Here is a 20,430-nt window from a genome sequence, read left to right on the forward strand (position 1 = left end):
ACAAGTGAAGGGGCAACAATAACAATTAAATTCGACGTAGCTTGTTTAGACTGTGAAGGGTGTGAAACTGTCATAGCAATTGTTTCCTTGCTCTTGAGCAGTATTGCGTCAACATGCTGACCACGGATGAAAGTTAGACAAAGGGGAATGTCTTTTGCAGTTTCATCACTGGCCTACTCCGTTTCAAGCTGGCATACCATCACAAACCTGATCGGGGCAATTTAGCCGAAACGAGCGGGTCTGCTCTAAGCTACTTCCTATGAATGAATCTGCAGTAAGTCTACCCACTGCTACTAAAAATATACCGAACTCAGAACGGCTCGTTGTACAATGTGCGATCTCTACTGCTATACATTACTGCCGGCGACAGCGAAAGACAAAGGGGTAAAGTAATGCCTGTTGAATGACGTCACGAACACCGTGGACTCAAGCCGGCACTAGCGCATGCTTGCTTCATAGGTAGATTCCTCGCAACAATATAACCCTCTGACAAGCAGAAACTGCACCATTCGTCGAGTCAAAGGCCACGAGTACGCTTCACAACGGGTCATCTCCTATTCTTTTTTACGTTGCGAGACTCCAGCAGTCACTCTCCTGTAATAGTGTGGATCAGGACTATCCTGTCGTTCCGTGGATTCTATCCGTATCTCCCGGACCAGAACTTGCTGCTGTTCTCTGGACAAGCCAGTCACCTCACTTGTTTTGGCTACCATTGTGGTCGAAAAAGTACAGCCAATTTCCAGAGACTCGGTTGGCTGTTTGACACTGCCCTAGTTGTCACGTTCGGAATGTCTTCCTCAAGGAACACGTCAGAAGCAGAAGGCCACCAAGGGATGACGGGAGCTCAACTACCCAGCTACACGATGCAGTATTTTCCGCCGTTGGACTCACAATGTCCAAAGATGCCTACTGTACAGGGTAAGGACGAAAGTCGAACGTTTTGCAACCTAGCGTATATAATGTCTTGGGATTTTTCACCAGTATGCTCTGTACATAATGTCTTGGGATTTTATGTGTTTCCAGTATCGGATAAAAACTTGAGAATATTATCCTGCTAAACATGGTTTCTGCCCCGATATATTATTTGCTTTGTAAATTGTCTAGTTTCTGCTCTCTAGCGTGGATGGGACTTCATGTGTGTGTGTGTGTGTGTGTGTGTGTGTGTGTGTGTGTGTGTGTGTGTGTGTGTGTGTGTGTGTGAAATGGGCTGTGAAATGGGCTGTGAATCACGGCATGGAATTGTCTAAGTCAGTCAGTAGAAGCTGTCGAACACAGTCACTACATCTAATCCCCGTCTGGCCAAGACAGTGTAAATGTTTATCAAGCCTGTTAGAATGGACTGGGATGGAGAGCCCAATAGGATTGTATAAGGATTTAGTGAGCAATTCACCTCCCTCCCCTCACCTTCCCCTCCTATGTTGTCATTATAACTTAGGACATTCCAATTTGGAAGGCTGTTGGAGTGCGCATCCGAGGCTTGCTAGAGCTGATAGCCAGTTAGTTGTAGAACGTCAGTGCCGTCGGTCAGTGTCGTGCAAAGTTATGGCATGAGCTGATTGTTGAGTTACTGGTGGTGTTAGTGGACATTATAGCGTAACTTGTAGCTCCTTGGTAATTTTTCCTTTCTAGAAAATTAAAAAAAATTGTCAGTGAATTTTCTGTGTGTTCATTGCTGTGTATAACCAATCAAAAATGAAGATCTAATTTTCCTCGCAGTATGACTTTGAATTTGGAATTCAACTTATGTATACAGTCGTGCAGTAAGTTTGACTATAGGGTGGAAAGGTGGTAAAATAATAGTTTTATACGATGAGAAGTTAGTTTGTCACTCATGGTAGGATTCTTGGGCTTAGCGAATCTTTGATGGAGAGACTGGGCTGGACAACGATAGGCATGGTGATAAGTCCCTATCCGCCCTGCACTTTGATCTGATGTAGCAGTTAGCGGAATGTACATGTACATGTACATGTACATACTAGGGTGTCAGACCTCAGCAGCTTCGCATGGCCAGCTACATTATCGGACCTTGACAGCCTAGCACGGCCAACCACTCTACTAGACCTCAGCAACCTGGCATCGATCAGGCTCTTGCACAACCTGCCAGTGGTCGGGAGAGCTAGAGAAGGAGAGCTCCTATTTCAAGCAGTTTATATTAAACATGTTCTCGTTATCACAAGTCAGCGAATCTCCTTTTCCTCACGCAGTTAGAATGTCATTTCCTAATTGCAGATCCGGCAATGTGTAGAAAGTAAGCGCACAACACTGACAGTAAAGGTCAAGCAAAAAACAGTAGCAACGAATCAGCTAACTCCCTACAGAGACAGTCAGAATGCTCGGGCGAAATGAGTGCATTTTAGCCGCTGGGTTTACTCACTGTTGCTTATCCTTTCTTGACCCAAAATGCAGTAGTCAACGAGCCGCTTGAAACGAAAAGCAAACAGTACTAATTGCGTGGGAATTTGCGAAGAACTAGTATGATTGCGTGGCAATCGTGAAACTTCGGATCTACTGGTGCCGACAAGCAAATCATCGCCAATGGTATATTTACTGTGCTGCTAATGCTGGTTGAATGCACTAGCTCCGGGATACTGACAAGTGCCGTGCGACCTTTGTAGACCTTTTCACTGCGTTTTGCAACCAATCAAGGCAAAGTCTTCTACTTCGAACTGAGGTTGAGGAAAGGCGGCGCTCAGGGGACATTGCACTGAAACGTTAGGGAGTTGACAGCTGAGCAGAGGATGGCAAATGTACGTTTCTGTGTCACACAGCTGGGCCAATCACGTACTTCTTTGGAGGTAGTCAGGAAGCTGTGTACTAGTACTTGGCAGATTCAGTGCTGTGGAGTGGTTCGGAGGATGGTTGCTAGAAGTCAAGACGGGAAGCTCGCTGTATGACTTTCATTCCTTCCTTAGTGAAGCAGGATCCAGGAGAGAAGCCCCAGCAGAGAGTACGATGAGTGCATCACAGTTTCTATACTGTAGGTCGCCAAACGGCAGGGAGAACGGAGGAACATGTTGTGTGGCTGCAGAGAGAGGTCGCTTAGGGTTCGGAAGGTTTACATCTGCTCTGGGTCTCCTGCATAAAATCAGAAACTGCAAAATACCGTTCCTACTATCTGGGGAATCTCTGCCGCAAGCTGTGTGATAAATGATGTTCTCTTCGTGTTGAAAAATGATGTTCTCTTCGTGTTAAAATCCGGAACTACGATCATGTACATGTAATGAGTGGTCAGGGGGGGGGGGGGGGGTTATTGATCCTGAAAAACATGTGTAGAGTGTAAAAAGAAGCCATCATGTACAGCTGCAAGTCGGTCATGTTTTGTTTCCTATCAAGTTAGTCAGTATCAAGGTGTTCAAGTCCAATAGTAGGCAATACATTGTACTGGTACTAGTACTAGTACTAGCTCATGACTGGGTGTAGACCACACTTGATCGAAAGTGTTCAGGTTCAAGCTTGTGCCTGTTTCTAGTATTGGGAGCCAAGGGCTTGGAAGGAACCTACTTGCTACTCCAGCGTGATGTCATGCTATTTTCTATAGGTAGATAGTAATGCTTGAAAAGTTGAAGTACGTCACTACGTGTACTGTACTTTAGCCTAGTGTAGGTGTCAGCACTAGCCATCATCATCATTATCATCATCATCATTGGAAACGGCCTCTTGTACGGGCTTGAAACGGTGATAACCGAGATTATGTGCAAAGATCGTGATAGATATTCAGGTAAAAATATGACATTTAACAGTTGAATGATTAGTACCAAGTAGATATTAAAATGCTGACTATTTTACCAGATAGATATTGAATGACAGATGATGTTACTTTACCAAATAGTTATTTAAGAAATGTGATGTTATCCATAGTGATATTGTTGAGAGGCATAGCATAAAAATTCACTATGCGGCCAAACGACACTGGGCCACAAAGGAATTCACCCGCCGTCTGTTATAAGACCCTCGGCAACCGTGAAAGCACGTAATGGCCCACCTCAAGAGGCAAAACGACAGGCGGGTACGCAACATACCCATGACAACAGGATCATCATCATCATCATCATCATCATCATCATCATCATCATCATTGGAAACGGCCTCTTGTACGGGCTTGAAACGGTGATAACCGAGATTATGTGCAAAAATCGTGAAAGATATTCAGGTAAAATATGACATTTAACAGTTGAATGATTAGTACCAAGTAGATATTCAAATGCTGATTATTTTACTAGATAGATATTGAATGACAGATGATGTTACTTTACCAAATAGTTATTTAAGAAATGTGATGTTATCCATAGTGATATTGTTGAGAGGCATAGCATAAAAATTCACTATGCGGCCAAACGACACTGGGCCACAAAGGAATTCACCCGCCGTCTGTTATAAGACCCTCGGCAACCACGAAAGCACGTAATGGCCCACCTCAAGAGGCAAAACGACAGGCGGGTACGCAACATACCCATGACAACAGGATATTTGAGATCCTGGCTTCTCTCTACAAAGAGAGGGCAAGAGACTTTAGGAATTGAGTTGTCTCAGGCCCGCTGAAACCATAAGTCGAGAACACCAGTGGGGTGAACGATCCTCGCTCGACATTCACAACGCGGCTGGAATATTGATTCTTTTTTGCCCGTTCATGGGACTTCAGCTGACTCAAGGCTTTTGATCGAGACAACACGGACGCTGCGGGATGGGTAATCCGCACATCAAAAAAGCGTCTTGTTGCCACGACCAAAAGCCCCGAGCCCGCACGTCAAGACGAGCCTCAGTACTTCTGTTGAGCAAAGGCCCTCCTGGTAGATCCTCATCACCGCACGGCAATAATCTAGGCTCGGTCTCGACGTCAACAACACCTGCCTCTCTCAGGAGACCGGCGACAAGGTCTCTCACCTCTCTCTCTCCCATCATCATCATCATCATCATCATTGGAAACGGCCTCTTGTACGGGCTTGAAACGGTGATAACCGAGATTATGTGCAAAAATCGTGATAGATATTCAGGTAAAACTATGACATTTAACAGTTGAATGATTAGTCCCAAGTAGATATTCAAACGCTGATTATTTTACTAGATAGATATTGAATGACAGATGATGTTACTTTAATAGTTATTTAAAAAAATTTGATGTTATCCATAGTGATATTGTTGAGAGGCATAGCATAAAAATTCACTATGCGGCCAAACGACACTGGGCCACAAAGGAATTCACCCGCCGTCTGTTATAAGACCCTCGGCAACCACGAAAGCACGTAATGGCCCACCTCAAGAGGCAAAACAACAGGCGGGTACGCAACATACCCATGACAACAGGATATTTGAGATCCTGGCTTCTCTCTACAAAGAGAGAGGCAAGAGACTTTAGGAATTGAGTTGTCTCAGGCCCGCTGAAACCATAAGTCGAGAACACCAGTGGGGTGAACGATCCTCGCTCGACATTCACAACGCGGCTGGCATATTGATCCTTTTTTGCCCGTTCATGGGACTTCAGCTGACTCAAGGCTTTTGATCGAGACAACACAGACGCTGCGGGATGGGTAACCCGCACATCAAAAAAAGCGTCTTGTTGCCACGACCAAAAGCCCCGAGCCCGCACGTCAAGACGAGCCTCAGTACTTCTGTTGAGCGAACGCCCTCCTGGTAGATCCTCACCACCGCACGGCAATAATCTAGGCTCGGTCTCGACGTCAACTACACCTGCCTCTCTCAGGAGACCGGCGACAAGGTCTCTCACCTCGTTGTGCCTGGCGATTGTGTACCCACCAGTAGCGCAAGTGAGGGCGTGTGCGGGACTGAGATCCACTCCACACACACATTTCTCCGGCAGTCCACTCAATCTGTGACCATACCGGATGCATAGAGCGTCCCGGAAATCAGATTTCTTTAAAATTGTTCCATGCTGCCAGCGGGGAGCCACCGTCAGCCACGATGATAGACCCTTCTCATTTGCGACTTCTACCAAAAACTGCTGCTCGGCAGTCAAGCATGGCTTAGTATCGGCTGGGCGACGACACACATCCCCGATCCTGGCCGCACGCGTTGTTCTTGCAATGTGCCGTGCATCGCCCACTGCATCACGAACCGGATCAGGTGTCAAGATTAATTGATCCGGATTCGCCAGCACACCAATATTTCCATCAGGCTGTGCGATTTCCTCCTGGGCTTCCATCTGTGGCACACAGGAAACGTCAGGAGGGCTTGTGTAATCATCATCATCATCATCATCATCATCATCATCATCATCATCATCATCATGCTGACCGTGGTGGAGCGTCTCCCACTCCCACGATGACGGCAACGGAGGTGCAGCCGCGGGAGGTCGCTGGCAACTCAAACCCTGGACCGGATGTGGCTGCTGATGTTGCTGGTGCTGGTACCCCCTTTCAGAGGATGATCGATGAAATGCGTCACAAAAAGCGTGTCGTCCACACCGAAAACCGGGAGCGCGCAAAGGCAGCCAGGAACAAAATAGTGGACACGAGCGATGAGATGACGAAGCGACGAATAGAAGAACACACGGAGAAAGGATCATCCTCATGGCTGAGCGTGCTGCCCCTGGCGGAGCATGGCTTTCGTCTCACCAAGCGTGACTTCCGGGATGCTCTGGCATTGAGATATGCATGGCCGCTAGCCAATACACCAGCAACCTGTGTGTGTGGTGAGCTGTTCTCAGTTGAGCATCAGCTATGTTGCGCCAGGGGCGGCTTCCCGACACTTCGTCATAACGAGATACGTGACCTGCTGGCGAGGGAATTGACTGAAGTCTGCACTGCCGTTTCGACAGAACCAGCGCTGCAACCTCTTTCTGGTGAGAGGTTTCCTCTTCGGTCAACGAACCGCCGAGAGGATGCGCGCCTGGACATAGCCGCTCGAGGGTTTTGGACCCGTGGGGAGGAAGCTTTTTTTGATGTAAGGGTATTTTGCCCAGATGCTCCTTCCTACGGGTCCAGAACCCTTCCTGCATTGTACCAGCAGCACGAGCGGCGTAAGTGGAACGAATATGGGCCAAGAGTCACAAATGTAGAAAGAGCCGCTTTCACACCTCTCGTGTTCTCTGTGCATGGTGGTTGTGGGAGGCTGTGCAATGTGTTCCTCAAGAGACTGTGCCAGATGCAGGCCGAGTCATCGGGATCTCACTATTCCCAGGTCATTGGTTTACTCCGCTGTCGGCTGTCTTTTGCTTTGCTGCGTGCTGCTGTGTTGTGCATACGTGGGGCTCGGTCACGGTACCACCATCCGGCGAGATGTTTTCATGATGTCTCGATTGCCGTGGCCGAGTCAGGTCTAGTTTGTTAAGTATCGTGCTGTGTCCTGACTGTGCATGCGGGATTGGTATGGCGCTTACCCTTTTGTTGCTGTTTTGTTGCTTTCATGCCTTTAAGCATGTAATTGTGTTCAATTGTTGTATTTCATGGAAAAACGATCTTTGCGTTGGATTCATTTAAACTATTATTTGTGTAGGGTTCCACTCCTTCATCTTGGGAAATTGTGTTTTGTTTGCCCAAAGAAGTGGCTTCATCATCATCAAAAAAAAAAAAAAATCATCATCATCATCATGCAGCTGCCGGAGGGCTCTCCCCATTGCGAAAGTGGTACAACCTCCTTAAGGAAGAGGGCCAAAAATACGGCTACAACATCAACGAAACAAAAACGCAACTACTCGTCAAGCCTGGCTTTGAGTCCTTGGCTGCCGAGACTTTTGGTGACACAACTATCCACGTCAAGTCTCGTGGCGTACAGTATCTGGGCGCTGCTATCGGGACTGAGGCATTCCTCGGAGAATTCAAAGAGACAAAAGTAGAAGAGTGGGTGAAACATACAGAGATTTTGGCAAATTATGCCGCATCAGAGCCGCATGCAGCATACTCTGCGTTGACCCATGGCTTAGTCAACAGATGGAACTATGTGTTTCGAACTATGGCTGTTTCTGCGGAGGACTTGGCGCCGTTGGAGCGGGAGCTTCACTCCTCACTTCTACCGGAGCTCGTGGGACAACCGAGCGTGCCTCTGAAAGACATTGATATTCTAAAGCTCCCGACACGGGATGGTGGGATGGCCCTTCCGGACCTCACGACTCGACCACGGTTTGAGCACCAGGGCTCCAAGCAAGTGTCCGGACCTATGGTGAAGGAGGTTCTGGGCGATTTCGCTAAGGATAGCGATCCAATTTCTCTCGCTGGAGATGTGCCGGCTTCTGCAGATACTGCTGACCGTGGTGGAGCGTCTCCCACTCCCACGATGACGGCAACGGAGGTGCAGCCGCGGGAGGTCGCTGGCAACTCAAACCCTGGACCGGATGTGGCTGCTGATGTTGCTGGTGCTGGTACCCCCTTTCAGAGGATGATCGATGAAATGCGCCACAAAAAGCGTGTCGTCCACACCGAAAACCGGGAGCGCGCAAAGGCAGCCAGGAACAAAATAGTGGACACGAGCGATGAGATGACGAAGCGACGAATAGAAGAACACACGGAGAAAGGATCATCCTCATGGCTGAGCGTGCTGCCCCTGGCGGAGCATGGCTTTCGTCTCACCAAGCGTGACTTCCGGGATGCTCTGGCATTGAGATATGCATGGCCGCTAGCCAATACACCAGCAACCTGTGTGTGTGGTGAGCTGTTCTCAGTTGAGCATCAGCTATGTTGCGCCAGGGGCGGCTTCCCGACACTTCGTCATAACGAGATACGTGACCTGCTGGCGAGGGAATTGACTGAAGTCTGCACTGCCGTTTCGACAGAACCAGCGCTGCAACCTCTTTCTGGTGAGAGGTTTCCTCTTCGGTCAACGAACCGCCGAGAGGATGCGCGCCTGGACATAGCCGCTCGAGGGTTTTGGACCCGTGGGGAGGAAGCTTTTTTTGATGTAAGGGTATTTTGCCCAGATGCTCCTTCCTACGGGTCCAGAACCCTTCCTGCATTGTACCAGCAGCACGAGCGGCGTAAGTGGAACGAATATGGGCCAAGAGTCACAAATGTAGAAAGAGCCGCTTTCACACCTCTCGTGTTCTCTGTGCATGGTGGTTGTGGGAGGCTGTGCAATGTGTTCCTCAAGAGACTGTGCCAGATGCAGGCCGAGTCATCGGGATCTCACTATTCCCAGGTCATTGGTTTACTCCGCTGTCGGCTGTCTTTTGCTTTGCTGCGTGCTGCTGTGTTGTGCATACGTGGGGCTCGGTCACGGTACCACCATCCGGCGAGATGTTTTCATGATGTCTCGATTGCCGTGGCCGAGTCAGGTCTAGTTTGTTAAGTATCGTGCTGTGTCCTGACTGTGCATGCGGGATTGGTATGGCGCTTACCCTTTTGTTGCTGTTTTGTTGCTTTCATGCCTTTAAGCATGTAATTGTGTTCAATTGTTGTATTTCATGGAAAAACGATCTTTGCGTTGGATTCATTTAAACTATTATTTGTGTAGGGTTCCACTCCTTCATCTTGGGAAATTGTGTTTTGTTTGCCCAAAGAAGTGGCTTCATAAAAAAAAAAAAAAAAAAAAAAAAAAAATCATCATCATCATCATCATCATCCTCATCATCATCATCATCATCATCATGTGACCAAGCCGCTTTTACGGGCAACAATATTATGAATATAAAACGCAAGGTATTGTAAGAGCAATTTTCTGAAAATAATGTTAAAACACGAAATAATTTATAGAAATGCATTATCACACCGTAGCCACTTTTATGGGCAAATTCCAATACAAGGCAATAGGAAAACGAGGATGAAGTTAACCTTTTAACCCAAAGAAAAGACAAAAGATGTCAACAATAGAACTACAAATATAAAAAACAAACATCAGGTCATAAAAACTACTTTAAAACATAACCAAATGACAGCAAAGCGTGGAGAATGAGATTGACTTACAAAACAAAAGTAGTCCTACTATGCTTACAAAACAGAATCTACCTACACCACTAAGGAAGAAACATTAAATGATTGCAGTCTCACAAACACCGGCCTCTATCTAACGACCCATCAAACAATAACTCCTGAAATTCTTGACTGACTTTTTCTGGTAGGAGCTACGGCAGCCGCGAAAACAGGTCACTGCCCAACGGAGTAAAGTGAACGAGAGCAGGCACCGCAATCGACCCATAACCAGCGAGTAGGCCAAGTCACTGTGTTTATCGACATACTGGGCTGCAAGACACTTGAGAAAGCGGTCTGCCTCCCGGCCACACATGCCATTCGTGGCGAAAACCAACGGGGTGAATGTGCCTCGGTCTATATTCACAACACGCGCTCCGTATTCCCGCTTTTTCATGCCTTCATGCTTTTGGAGATGGCGCTGGACTTCTGGACGCGACAGCAGGTTTGGCTTTGGGTGAGTCACCCGAACATCAAAAAAAGCCTCCTGCTGCGTGGACCAGAAACCCCGCGCCCTCACATCGAGGCGAGCTTCGGATTTCCTGTTGGCTGTACGATGGGGAAGATCCTCCCCATCAAATGGCGCTAGCACCGGCTCCACCTCCACGTCAGGCAATACCTCCGACAGTACACCCGCCAGCAAATCGCGAACATCATTATGGCGTGCGATGGTGTAGCCGCCAGTAGGACAAGCCATTGCATGCTCAGTGCTTAGAGTTGCTCCACAAACACAAGTCTCAGGGAGGCCATCCAGCTCCAAACCGTATCGGAAGCAGAGAGCATCCCGGAAATCAGATTTATTGAGGATGGTTACTGGCTGATTGTATGACGGTTGGGCGGTCAGCCAGCTGGAGGTGCCTTTCTCACCCGCTGTTTCTAACAGTAGCCGCTGGCACGGAGACAGTCCAGGGCCAATCTCTGCCTGCACACCACGCGAAATCTGGTCCCGCTGTGCTCTCACCCGGCGCAGCTCAGCACGCACCGCAGCAACAGCCTCAGCGACACCACACGGACCACTAGGATTAGTCTCGCCAGGCTCTTCGACGCCTAATCCCACGGCAACAGGCCCCGCACGCAGCGCAGAGAACGATCTGGCAAAATCATCATCATCATCATCATCATCATCATCATCATGAGAAAAGCCTCTTTTACGGGCAAAGCAAATGTATATCATTACAATATGTAAAGTGAACAGGGGAAATCAACACAAAACCAACCGGAAAATGATGAAACACAAAAGCAGTCAAGGAAGTAAATCAATACAAAAACAAGCAATGAACACAGAGTAATAAAAGGGGAAAAACCAAATAGCATTATATTAAGTTGAGGCCAAAGGCAGCACCCTACTCCGCCTGGCGGCACTGGGCCAGAAATGAGTTCGGCTGTCGCCTCTTGCCGTACGAACCGCGGCAACCGCGGAAGCAGGTGACTGCCCATCGCAGCAAGCAGAAAGACAAACGGGTGCGTAGTATGCCCATTACTAGTGGGTACTTCAGTTCAGTATGGCGCTCAACAAACAGGGAGGCCAATGATTTCAGGAATTGAGTAGTTTCTGGGCCACTAAAGCCGTACGTCGAGAACACAAGTGGCGTGAAGGAGCCGCGCTCCACGTTAACCACACGGCTGGCGTATTGATTTTTCTTGTTTCGCTCGTGAGACTTCAGCTGACTCAGGGCTTGTGATCGAGACAACACAGACGCTGCGGGATGAGTGATCCGCACATCAAAGTAAGCGTCCTGTTGCCACGACCAAAAGCCGCGAGCCCGCACATCCAGACGAGCTTCTGCGCATCGGTTGAGGGAACGACCACCAGGCAAATGCTCACTGCTGCAGGGCAATAGCCGGGGCTCCGTCTCTACGTCCACCACTCCAGCCTCCCTCAGTAGTCCAGCAACCAAGTCCCGCACCTCATTGTGACGGGCAATGGTATAGCCGCCAGTGGCACAGGTAAGTGCATGAGCGGGGCTGAGAGGCACACCACAAACACATGAATCGGGTAGCCCACTCAACCTTCGCCCATAGCGGATGCACAGGGCATCACGGAAGTCGGATTTCTTCAGGATGGTTCCATCTTGCCACCGCGGGGCAACAGTCAACCATGACGATACTCCCTTTTCGGACGCGATTTCAACAAGAAATTGTTGCTCCGAGCTCAAGTCCGCCTTAATGTCTTGTTGCCGGCTGCATAGGCTCCGCATTTTGCTTGTCCGAGTCGAGCGTGCCAGCTGGCGGGTGTCCCCAACAGCATCGCGGACGGGATCATGATTGGAGAGCCTCACTCGGTCGGCAACCTCCTGGGTTGTATCACCGGAGCCCTCTGACTGGGCAGTATCCGACAAATCGCTCCTTGCCATATCACCAGGCACGCTTGGAGGGTTCGCATATGTGCCAGTCAACAGTAGCTGAACAAGAGGCTTTGTGATGCTCAAGGATGCTGCGAGCTCTGCTGGTGCACTATCCTGCAACAGAGGGAGGGCCAAACCACCAAGACGCACTGGAAATGACATCAGCTCTCTCTCAGGGCTACCAGGACGAACGCCATCCCCCAGAAGGGCAGGTATCAGGCAATCATTGATCCTCTCATCAAGCTCGGCCAGTATCTCAGCCGAACAAGGTGAGCAACGCAAGTGGTATGTCCATGTGGATGACAGACCCTTCGTAAAAACGGTGTATGCGGCCTGAGGCTGAGTGACAGCCATCCCCGTCAGGGAATCCAGAACCTGCTTCCATTTATCCACCTTCTTGGCCATGAAGGCAGAGCAGAACTCCTCACTGCCAATCGCTCCGCCGAGGTGACGGTTGCCGCTGGTCTTGATGGTAACTCCAGTGGCGGAGAAGAGGCGCTGGGCCTCTTCCTCATGCTCCGGCTTGACCAGCAACACTGATTTCCGTGGGTTTGGAAAGTATCCATAGTCAGGGCCCAGTTGGCTTATGTCTCCCCAGTATGTGGACAATGAAGAAACGCGGCCACCTGCAGAATCGTCGTCCGCGTACCAAACCTGAGCCACAGATGGATTGGATTCCTGGAGGCGCCGAATCATCGGGACTGTAGCGATACCATACAGAGCCATGGCCAGCGGATCGCCCTGGCAAGTACCCTCCAGTGACTCAATCTCCCCGCCGCCGGAGACGAAGAGACGAATTGAAGAACTGTACGTGTTCTGGAACACCTTTGCCATAGCGGGGCATACATAGGGCACGTTATGGAGGGCCGCGTTTCTATTCAATGAATTGAACGCATTCGTAGCATCTACAAACAAGATGCCTTCCGTGTCCTCTCGTGCGAACAACTCCTGCATTGCATGAACCCCTGCCTCACAGGCAGACGGCACCCCAATGCACAATTGCATGGGAGCAGTAGCACGCAGTACATCGGACTCAAGCACCCGCATAACGGCACGACACACAAGCCGGCGGAACACTTCACCCACCGCAATCGGCCGCACACCTGGGTGTTTGTCCAATGGAATAAGTCTAGCGGCGGTAAATGCGGATAGGTGTTCCGGATCCAAGTCCTCCGAGCACAGGCATTGGGCAAAGCTGGCAAGAGCAGTACAGAGACCATCTGACGATTTGCGATAACAGGTTAGCATCCGGCACCACGCGTCAGAGTCCAGACCAGATGGGCCCGAGGACCCCTTCATCTGTCGGCCCAGACGTCGGATGAGCTCCGGTGTGATTTTCTGGAACACTATACTGTTGATTGGCTCCGGGTCGCCGGCGAGAAGTATCGAAACCGGGGGCTCGGCAGCAGGTGGATGTTTTTGCAACAGTGCCTCCTTCACGGTAGTTCCAGTTTCTTCGTCCACTACATCTGTCATACCCAGCACATCATTGGAAGAATCACTGGACAGGTAGCGAATGGCAGACTTAATTTTTCCCGAAAATACCAGGTTGCTGAATGTGATATCACTCTTCTCTCCTCCACCAGACGAGGTAGAGTACCGGGGCTTGAGACGATCCTGAAGGGACTCTCCTTCAGTAGTCAGATCATCTATTCGGCCAGATTTCCATAGAGTGAGTCGACGCCGTAAATGGTCGCTATAGTTTGACATCATCTTAGAATCATGCGGACGCTGGAGAAGCAGGTGGCAGGCAACACCGACGGCCTTCCATGCAACTGGTCGTAATGAGGAGCCATTGGTGAAACCCTTGATGAGCCCAGTGAGCACGTCAACAAAATCACCACCAGCCGAGCCCAATGGAACGTTGAATAAGTTTCTCCGCCAGGTCACCACCTTCTCATACGCTCGGGATATGTCGTTGTTGAGGGAGGTGTTCGAAGATAGGGAATCATCACTGCTCATAGTATTAACTCTGGCACCCGCAGGAGAGACCTGTGATGTAGAAGTCTGCCGAGCGACCGCGGCAGCCGGAGAAGCAGCAGCAGCAGGCTGGGCCGAGCCCTGCCCCACAGCAGCAGCTCCTGGCAACAGGGAGGGCGCAGGATCCACCCCGCTCCGCCCACCAATGCGATGAGCCGGCCGACCAACCGCGCCTCCGAAATCGCCGGCCGGTAATGACGAGGTGCCGGCATCACCGCTGTCTGCCGCTTGTCCAGAGGACTCAGGACCCGAAGCATCTAGGGTAGCCAGGAGCTCCACCTGAGAACCTGTGGGATGAATGTTGGATGTTGACGCTCCAGCCCGTGAGGTGCCAAGGCCATCACCTTGAATCTGAGAGGATGGATCAGTTATTACATCACTTGCAGGGGAAGAACCAGCGCGTGCATGATCTGCGCATACCAAGTTCCTCGGAAGTGTCGAATTTATATGCAGTGAATCACTGTCACTGTCGCTAGCTTGCGATCTATCTCCAGCGCAATCAACCCCGCGAGGTGCAAACCCAACCGCAAGTGGCTGGCTGGCAGGGTGCGCGTTGACAGTTCGAGTGACATTGCTAGCACCAGAAGGCTGTGAGGCAGATAACGAATTGTTGCACGTGCTAGGTAGCGACCTTCCTGGGTAGCAATCAATACACTTCCTCCCATGCCGAACACAGCTGCATCTCACACACTTTCGACTTGATTGACACTGGCAGCACGGCATAAAGTATTCCAACGGCTGGAGGTGCGAGGCTGGCAGCCCCTGCAGGCCCACTGCTGGTAGGTGGCAATGATGTTGATGAACGATGCTCTGGCGAGATTGATCAGGCGGGTACTGTTCAATCATCATCATCATCATCATCATCATCATCATTCTTATATATACATCAAGTAGTACTAAATAATTGAGAGGCTTTGAATCGTTTTTATCAAAATCAAAATATTTGTATTTAAAAAAAAAAAAAAAATCATCATCATCATCATCATCATCATCATCATCATGTGACCAAGCCGCTTTTACGGGCAACAATATTATGAATATAAAACGCAAGGTATTGTAAGAGCAATTTTCTGAAAATAATGAACACGAAATATAAAAATGCATTATCACACCGTAGCCACTTTTATGGGAAAATTCCAATACAAGGCAATAAGAAAACGAGGATGAAGTTAACCTTTTAAGGTGGCAGACTACCCAAAAATTCGCTGAAAAATCGAATTTCTAAATTCATATTGAGTGCTACGTCAGTTGAAAGAGCATGAATAGCTGCAAATTCTCTGAAAATTGTGTCCCGATCTGACCGGCCGTTCAAGAGTTATGGCCGAAAATGTGCCCTTGCAAGGAAAGATTTTTTTGTTGCACGCTGTCATTTGTTGGCAGCACTGTATTTGAATGTGAGCAGACCGTGCGCAACTTGTTGTATCATGGAAACACGTGAAAGTGTGCAGAATTTTGCTCCAAGTCCAAAAAATCAGGTTTTTGAGCCACGTATTGGGCCGTGCAGCAGGACTTTTGCCAGCACCCTCGTGACGTTGCAGATACATGTATGTGGCTTGATTATTGTAGTTGACGTTGATTTAGTGACTTTGGCAAGTTTGAGTCGTGTCAAGAAGTCAGGTAGGATTCAGTACTAGGCAGTAGTGAAACGTGAGTGGTAGTCTTTGCCGGTTTCTGAGGGTATCCTGGATTTGGTGTGCAGCGCTGTGGAAATGGCTTGCTGTGGAGGTCCCAGCACTGGATGTTGTATCAAAGGTACGACCTCGGAGCACGTGCTAAACCTAAAAAAATTCAAAAATTGACTTGGGTCTGTGGGAGTGTGTGAGAGAACGCCCACTCGTTCCGTTGTGACAGATTCCAGGGCCTCGTTGAGGGGCCCTACCCCATCACCCATGGCTGCTTCTGGACTTGTTCTAGGTTTGAGTCCCGCGCACGAACAGAATGAGCACGAAAATGTGAAAAAATTGTAAATGCATTTGTTTGGCTCCTGGGTGGCTCGTACAACGTGGCACTATGCCGGAAATTTGAGTTTTTCCGGCCTGGAAAGCCTGTCAGTGAGGCGCAAGAACTTGTAAATCATGTCCTGAGGGCCAGCATAGTGGCAGGAGTGTGTGGTCAAAATTTCACTCAAATCCATTGAGAAACACCAAAGTTACGGTCAATTGAATGCCATATGAAATTTATGGGTAGGCTGCCCCCTTAACCCAAAGAAAAGACAAAAGATGTCAACAATAGAACTACAAAAATAAAAAACAAATATCAGGTCATAAAAACTACTTTAAAACATAACCAAATGACAGCAAAGCGTGGAGAATGAGATTGACTTACAAAACAAAAATCATGATGATGATGATGATGATGATGATGATGATCATCATCATCATCTTCCTGTTCGCTGTTGCCTTGACCGAGGTTTGCTCCAGTGTGTCTGTGGAGCCACCTCTCGCCCCTGTTGAGGGTGAGGTTTTTCAGGCCAGGTCGGCGAACACCTCTGTCGAGGCTCGCCTTGATGTGAGCGCTCGAGGCTTCTTGACGCGTGGGCAAGATGCATTTTTTGATGTAAGGGTGTATAATCCCGACGCTTCTTCCTATGCGTCCAGAAGCCTGGACGCGCTCTTCCGGCAACATGAAGGTGCTAAGAGACTGCAATATCAGGAGAGAGTAGTCAATGTTGAGCGTGGTGCCTTTGCACCTCTTGTGTTTTCCGTGAATGGGGCTGCTGCGCCGGCATCCACGGCCTTCCTCAGGCGCCTTTGCCTCCTTACATCTCAATCTTCGGGAGGTAGCTATTCGTCGTTGATGGGTTATTGTCGTTATCGGGTGTCTTTCGCGCTGCTACGTTCCGCTGTGTTGTGTGTCAGGGGTGCTCGGTCGGCCCGTCACCGTCCAGTTCACATGCTTCGTGAGTTGGCGATGGTGGAGGGTCGGGTTCCCCTGCAGTGATTGGTGCTGCACCGAGCTAGTTTGGTGTGAAAGTGTTACTATTGTTATTATTCTTGTATCTATACATCAAGTATTACTAAATAATTGAGAGGCTTTGAATCGTTTTGATCAAAATCAAAATATTTGCCAGGTTGGAAGGTGGGATCAAAAAAAAAATCATCATCATCATCATCAGCCCTTTCGCGTTGGCATCGGCGTTAGCCTAGCCTTCACTTGCCAGGGAGTAGTAAAATACTACTCCCTGGTACTAGCCATGTAGAAGGAGGTCCTTGGCTACTTCAGAGAGCAGTGTGTACAATCATGTACATGACTGCTTCAACGGTACCTGTATGACACGTGTATGCGTGTGTGTGCGTGCGTGCATGTTGGTGTGTGCTTGCGTGCATGTGTGCATATGTTCATGTGTGTCCGCGTGTACGTGTGTGTGTGTGTGTGCGCATGTGTGTTTGTGTGCCCGTGTGTGTGCATGATCTGTGTGTGTGTCTGTGTGCCAGCGCAGGGACCATTAATTTCATAAATCTGTGCTGAGGGACAACTCACTGTTGCAAAACTAAGCACACATCTAAGGGGCAGGACCACTTCAGTCAGTGTTATCAAGTATCAAACAATTGCTATCTTTAATATCTTATTTGCACATTGTCAATTTCTGCTTTGCTATGAAACACAGCATTCGATGGGACACATCAACAGGCACAGACAGGGCTGCAAGCTGCAGAGACATATGTCGGTCCAGTACAGCCTGATCCCAACAATAGCTTAACTCAGCCTATTGCAAACCAACCGCAGCCTGTTGGTCAGCAGCACAGCCTTATTGGACAACCTATCAACACTGGTGGCTTCAGTAATATTATGGGGCTTAGACCATCATTAGTGGAGTCAACACTGGGTCTCCCACCACAGCCTCAACCAACCATTGGTCTTATGTCATCACCAGCACAATTTGCGATTCTCTACAGCCAGGAAATGAGTCACCCCTTCCATGCCACTGCTAGCAGCTATCTGCCGAGTAGTGTCCCAGGAATGCACGGCAGTATGGCCAGCTCTAACCATCCTGCGGAAATGCACGCCGGCTTTCCACAGACCCCACTGAACGATCTAGCACAAGGCGTCGAGTATCAACCGGAAAACCCCTCCGCCCCTCCACTGTTTGGCGGACATCCCAGAAATCTGTGCGAATGGCGTGTAAACAACGGTCTACAATTGTGTGGGTTGGCTTTCTATAGTGTCACCGAACTAGCGCAGCACATAAGCAACGCTCATCTCCAGCAACAGGACACTACCGAAAAGGAGGATGGCAACATGCACATCTGCCACTGGGACCAGTGTTCACGCAAGAGAGGATTTAAAGCTAAGTACAAGCTTGTCAACCATATACGAGTTCATACAGGTGAAAAACCCTTTGTCTGCAATCATCAAGACTGCACACACAAAGCATTCGCAAGATCCGAAAACCTGAAGATACACTACAGAGTCCACACAAAGGAAAAGCCGTTTGCCTGCACCTTCCCGGACTGTAAGAAAAGATTCGCAAATTCCTCGGATCGAAAGAAGCACATGAACGTGCACACGAAAGATATAACCTACCAATGCAGGGCAGCAGGATGTACGAAGAGATATACACACCCGAGCTCGCTTAGAAAGCACTCCAAGCAGCATGATGCTCGAAATGCAGCCAATGGCGGAAATGCTCTTTCCTACAGTACCACGGACACCAGCGCAGAGAACAGTGACTTGACGTCTGCGGATGGTTCTATTGCTGCGGACGGAGAAAGTGATCATGGCAGTTCGATTTCATCCGATGAGGTACTTGCAGACCAGCACCACCACCATCAACAACAAGAAGAACAGCAGCAGCAGCATCACCACCAACATCAACAAAAAGGTTTTGCACTTGTGACTTGCATGGACCAGTGTCAGCCTGCACAGCCGCAACACTTACCACTGGGAACATCCTCAAGGATGCTGACTGTGAATTCAACATCCACGTCATCTTTGCCTCAGTTACCTTATCATTTGCACTCTGCCCAGGCTACTGCTGGTAGTGATTTGGTCAACAGTGCACTGCCGACGCCCACACACACACAGCTATCGCTGGTGGCTCACACACCGCAGCACCAGTCATCACCTGTGTCTCAGACGCACAACCATCAGGCACAGAAGCACTCTCTCCCATCGCCGATGCAGCTGCGCCAGCAGCATTTTGCACAGCATTCGGCAACTGCTCAGCCAACACTATTTCATGCAGGACAATTGCTGCACCCCGTACCGCCCTCGCAGGTCGCTCACTCTCTGTCAGCACAAAGACACCTACCAAAAAGGCATTACTAAGCAAACAAACATTACACGGCTTGAAAACACTGTTCTCATGAGCTGGACAACTGCCTTTTCAAAATGGCGCTGCAGCCAGCTTCGTGAATGGATGTGTTAACAACTGTCAATAAGGTTTTTAAGGCACATCATCACTTTCAACCAAACAATTGCGTAATTATTATCAAAACTCCTAAGTTTTACGGAGTTCACAATTTTTTTATAATAACCTAATTCAATAAAGAGGTATGAAGTGTACAGATGCAAGTTCAATACTCGCTTTTGTGATATTGAATTATCGTATCAACGCTGTCCAACGCTGAATGTTTTTAAGGTTATTTCATTATAGATGGAGCTGGGTTATTGCTTATTAGGCTGTGGAACTTTGTCAATCAGACGACTGCCACATTTGTAGAAGTTCCTTTTTCAAATGTCTTGTCAATTTCATTTTCCGCACGTTGTCTTCACTAACATTACCCATGATGCTGGCCATATGTATATAGCGTCAGTAGAATTGCAGCTCAACATCCTAATCCGCACTGCCTTCAGTCTGGTTTCTACCCACTCACTGTCAGGATCGGGTATTTCCCCTCCAATTAGTAACCATAGTACCCGTTTCTTTTTAGTTCACTTTTTCGGCTGATCTGCTCATCCCGCAGAAATGTGTCAATACTAATGCTGGCCTAACAGATTCTACAACTGCTGAAGAAAGTCTTGTCTTATGCGATGAGCCTTCAAACACTCATAATTATCGTATCTCTGTTCAAAATAATGGGATGGAGTTTTTCTCTTATTCATATGGGAATTTGTGAGCCAGTACTCGAAGTACAGATGTGCAAGCACATCATAGAAAACAATACTCGATAGCGAAGTATTCGTGAGCAAAAATCATAAGAAAGTAACTTTAGACGCTTCTTTTTTGTGGCTAGACTGAGAAAGCACAAGACAGAGTTAGTGGTACTATGCCTTGCATGTTCCAGTACATCATGTATGCATGTTCCAGTACA

At 48.6% G+C, this 20,430-nt stretch overlaps 1 protein-coding gene across 1 annotated transcript; it reads left to right on the plus strand.

Moving 5' to 3' along the window:
* Positions 1–488: 488 nt before the first annotated feature.
* LOC135810695 (zinc finger protein ZIC 3-like) lies at positions 489–20,207 on the plus strand. Its single transcript, XM_065324184.1, has 2 exons — positions 489–918; positions 17,784–20,207. The coding sequence occupies exons 1-2, from the start codon at positions 789–791 to the stop codon at positions 19,442–19,444; spliced, it is 1,791 nt and encodes a 596-aa protein (XP_065180256.1). The 5' UTR covers positions 489–788; the 3' UTR covers positions 19,445–20,207.
* Positions 20,208–20,430: the final 223 nt, after the last annotated feature.

The sequence above is a fragment of the Sycon ciliatum genome, chromosome 2 (assembly GCF_964019385.1).
Source record: "Sycon ciliatum chromosome 2, ocSycCili1.1, whole genome shotgun sequence".
NCBI classification, from domain to species: domain Eukaryota; kingdom Metazoa; phylum Porifera; class Calcarea; order Leucosolenida; family Sycettidae; genus Sycon; species Sycon ciliatum.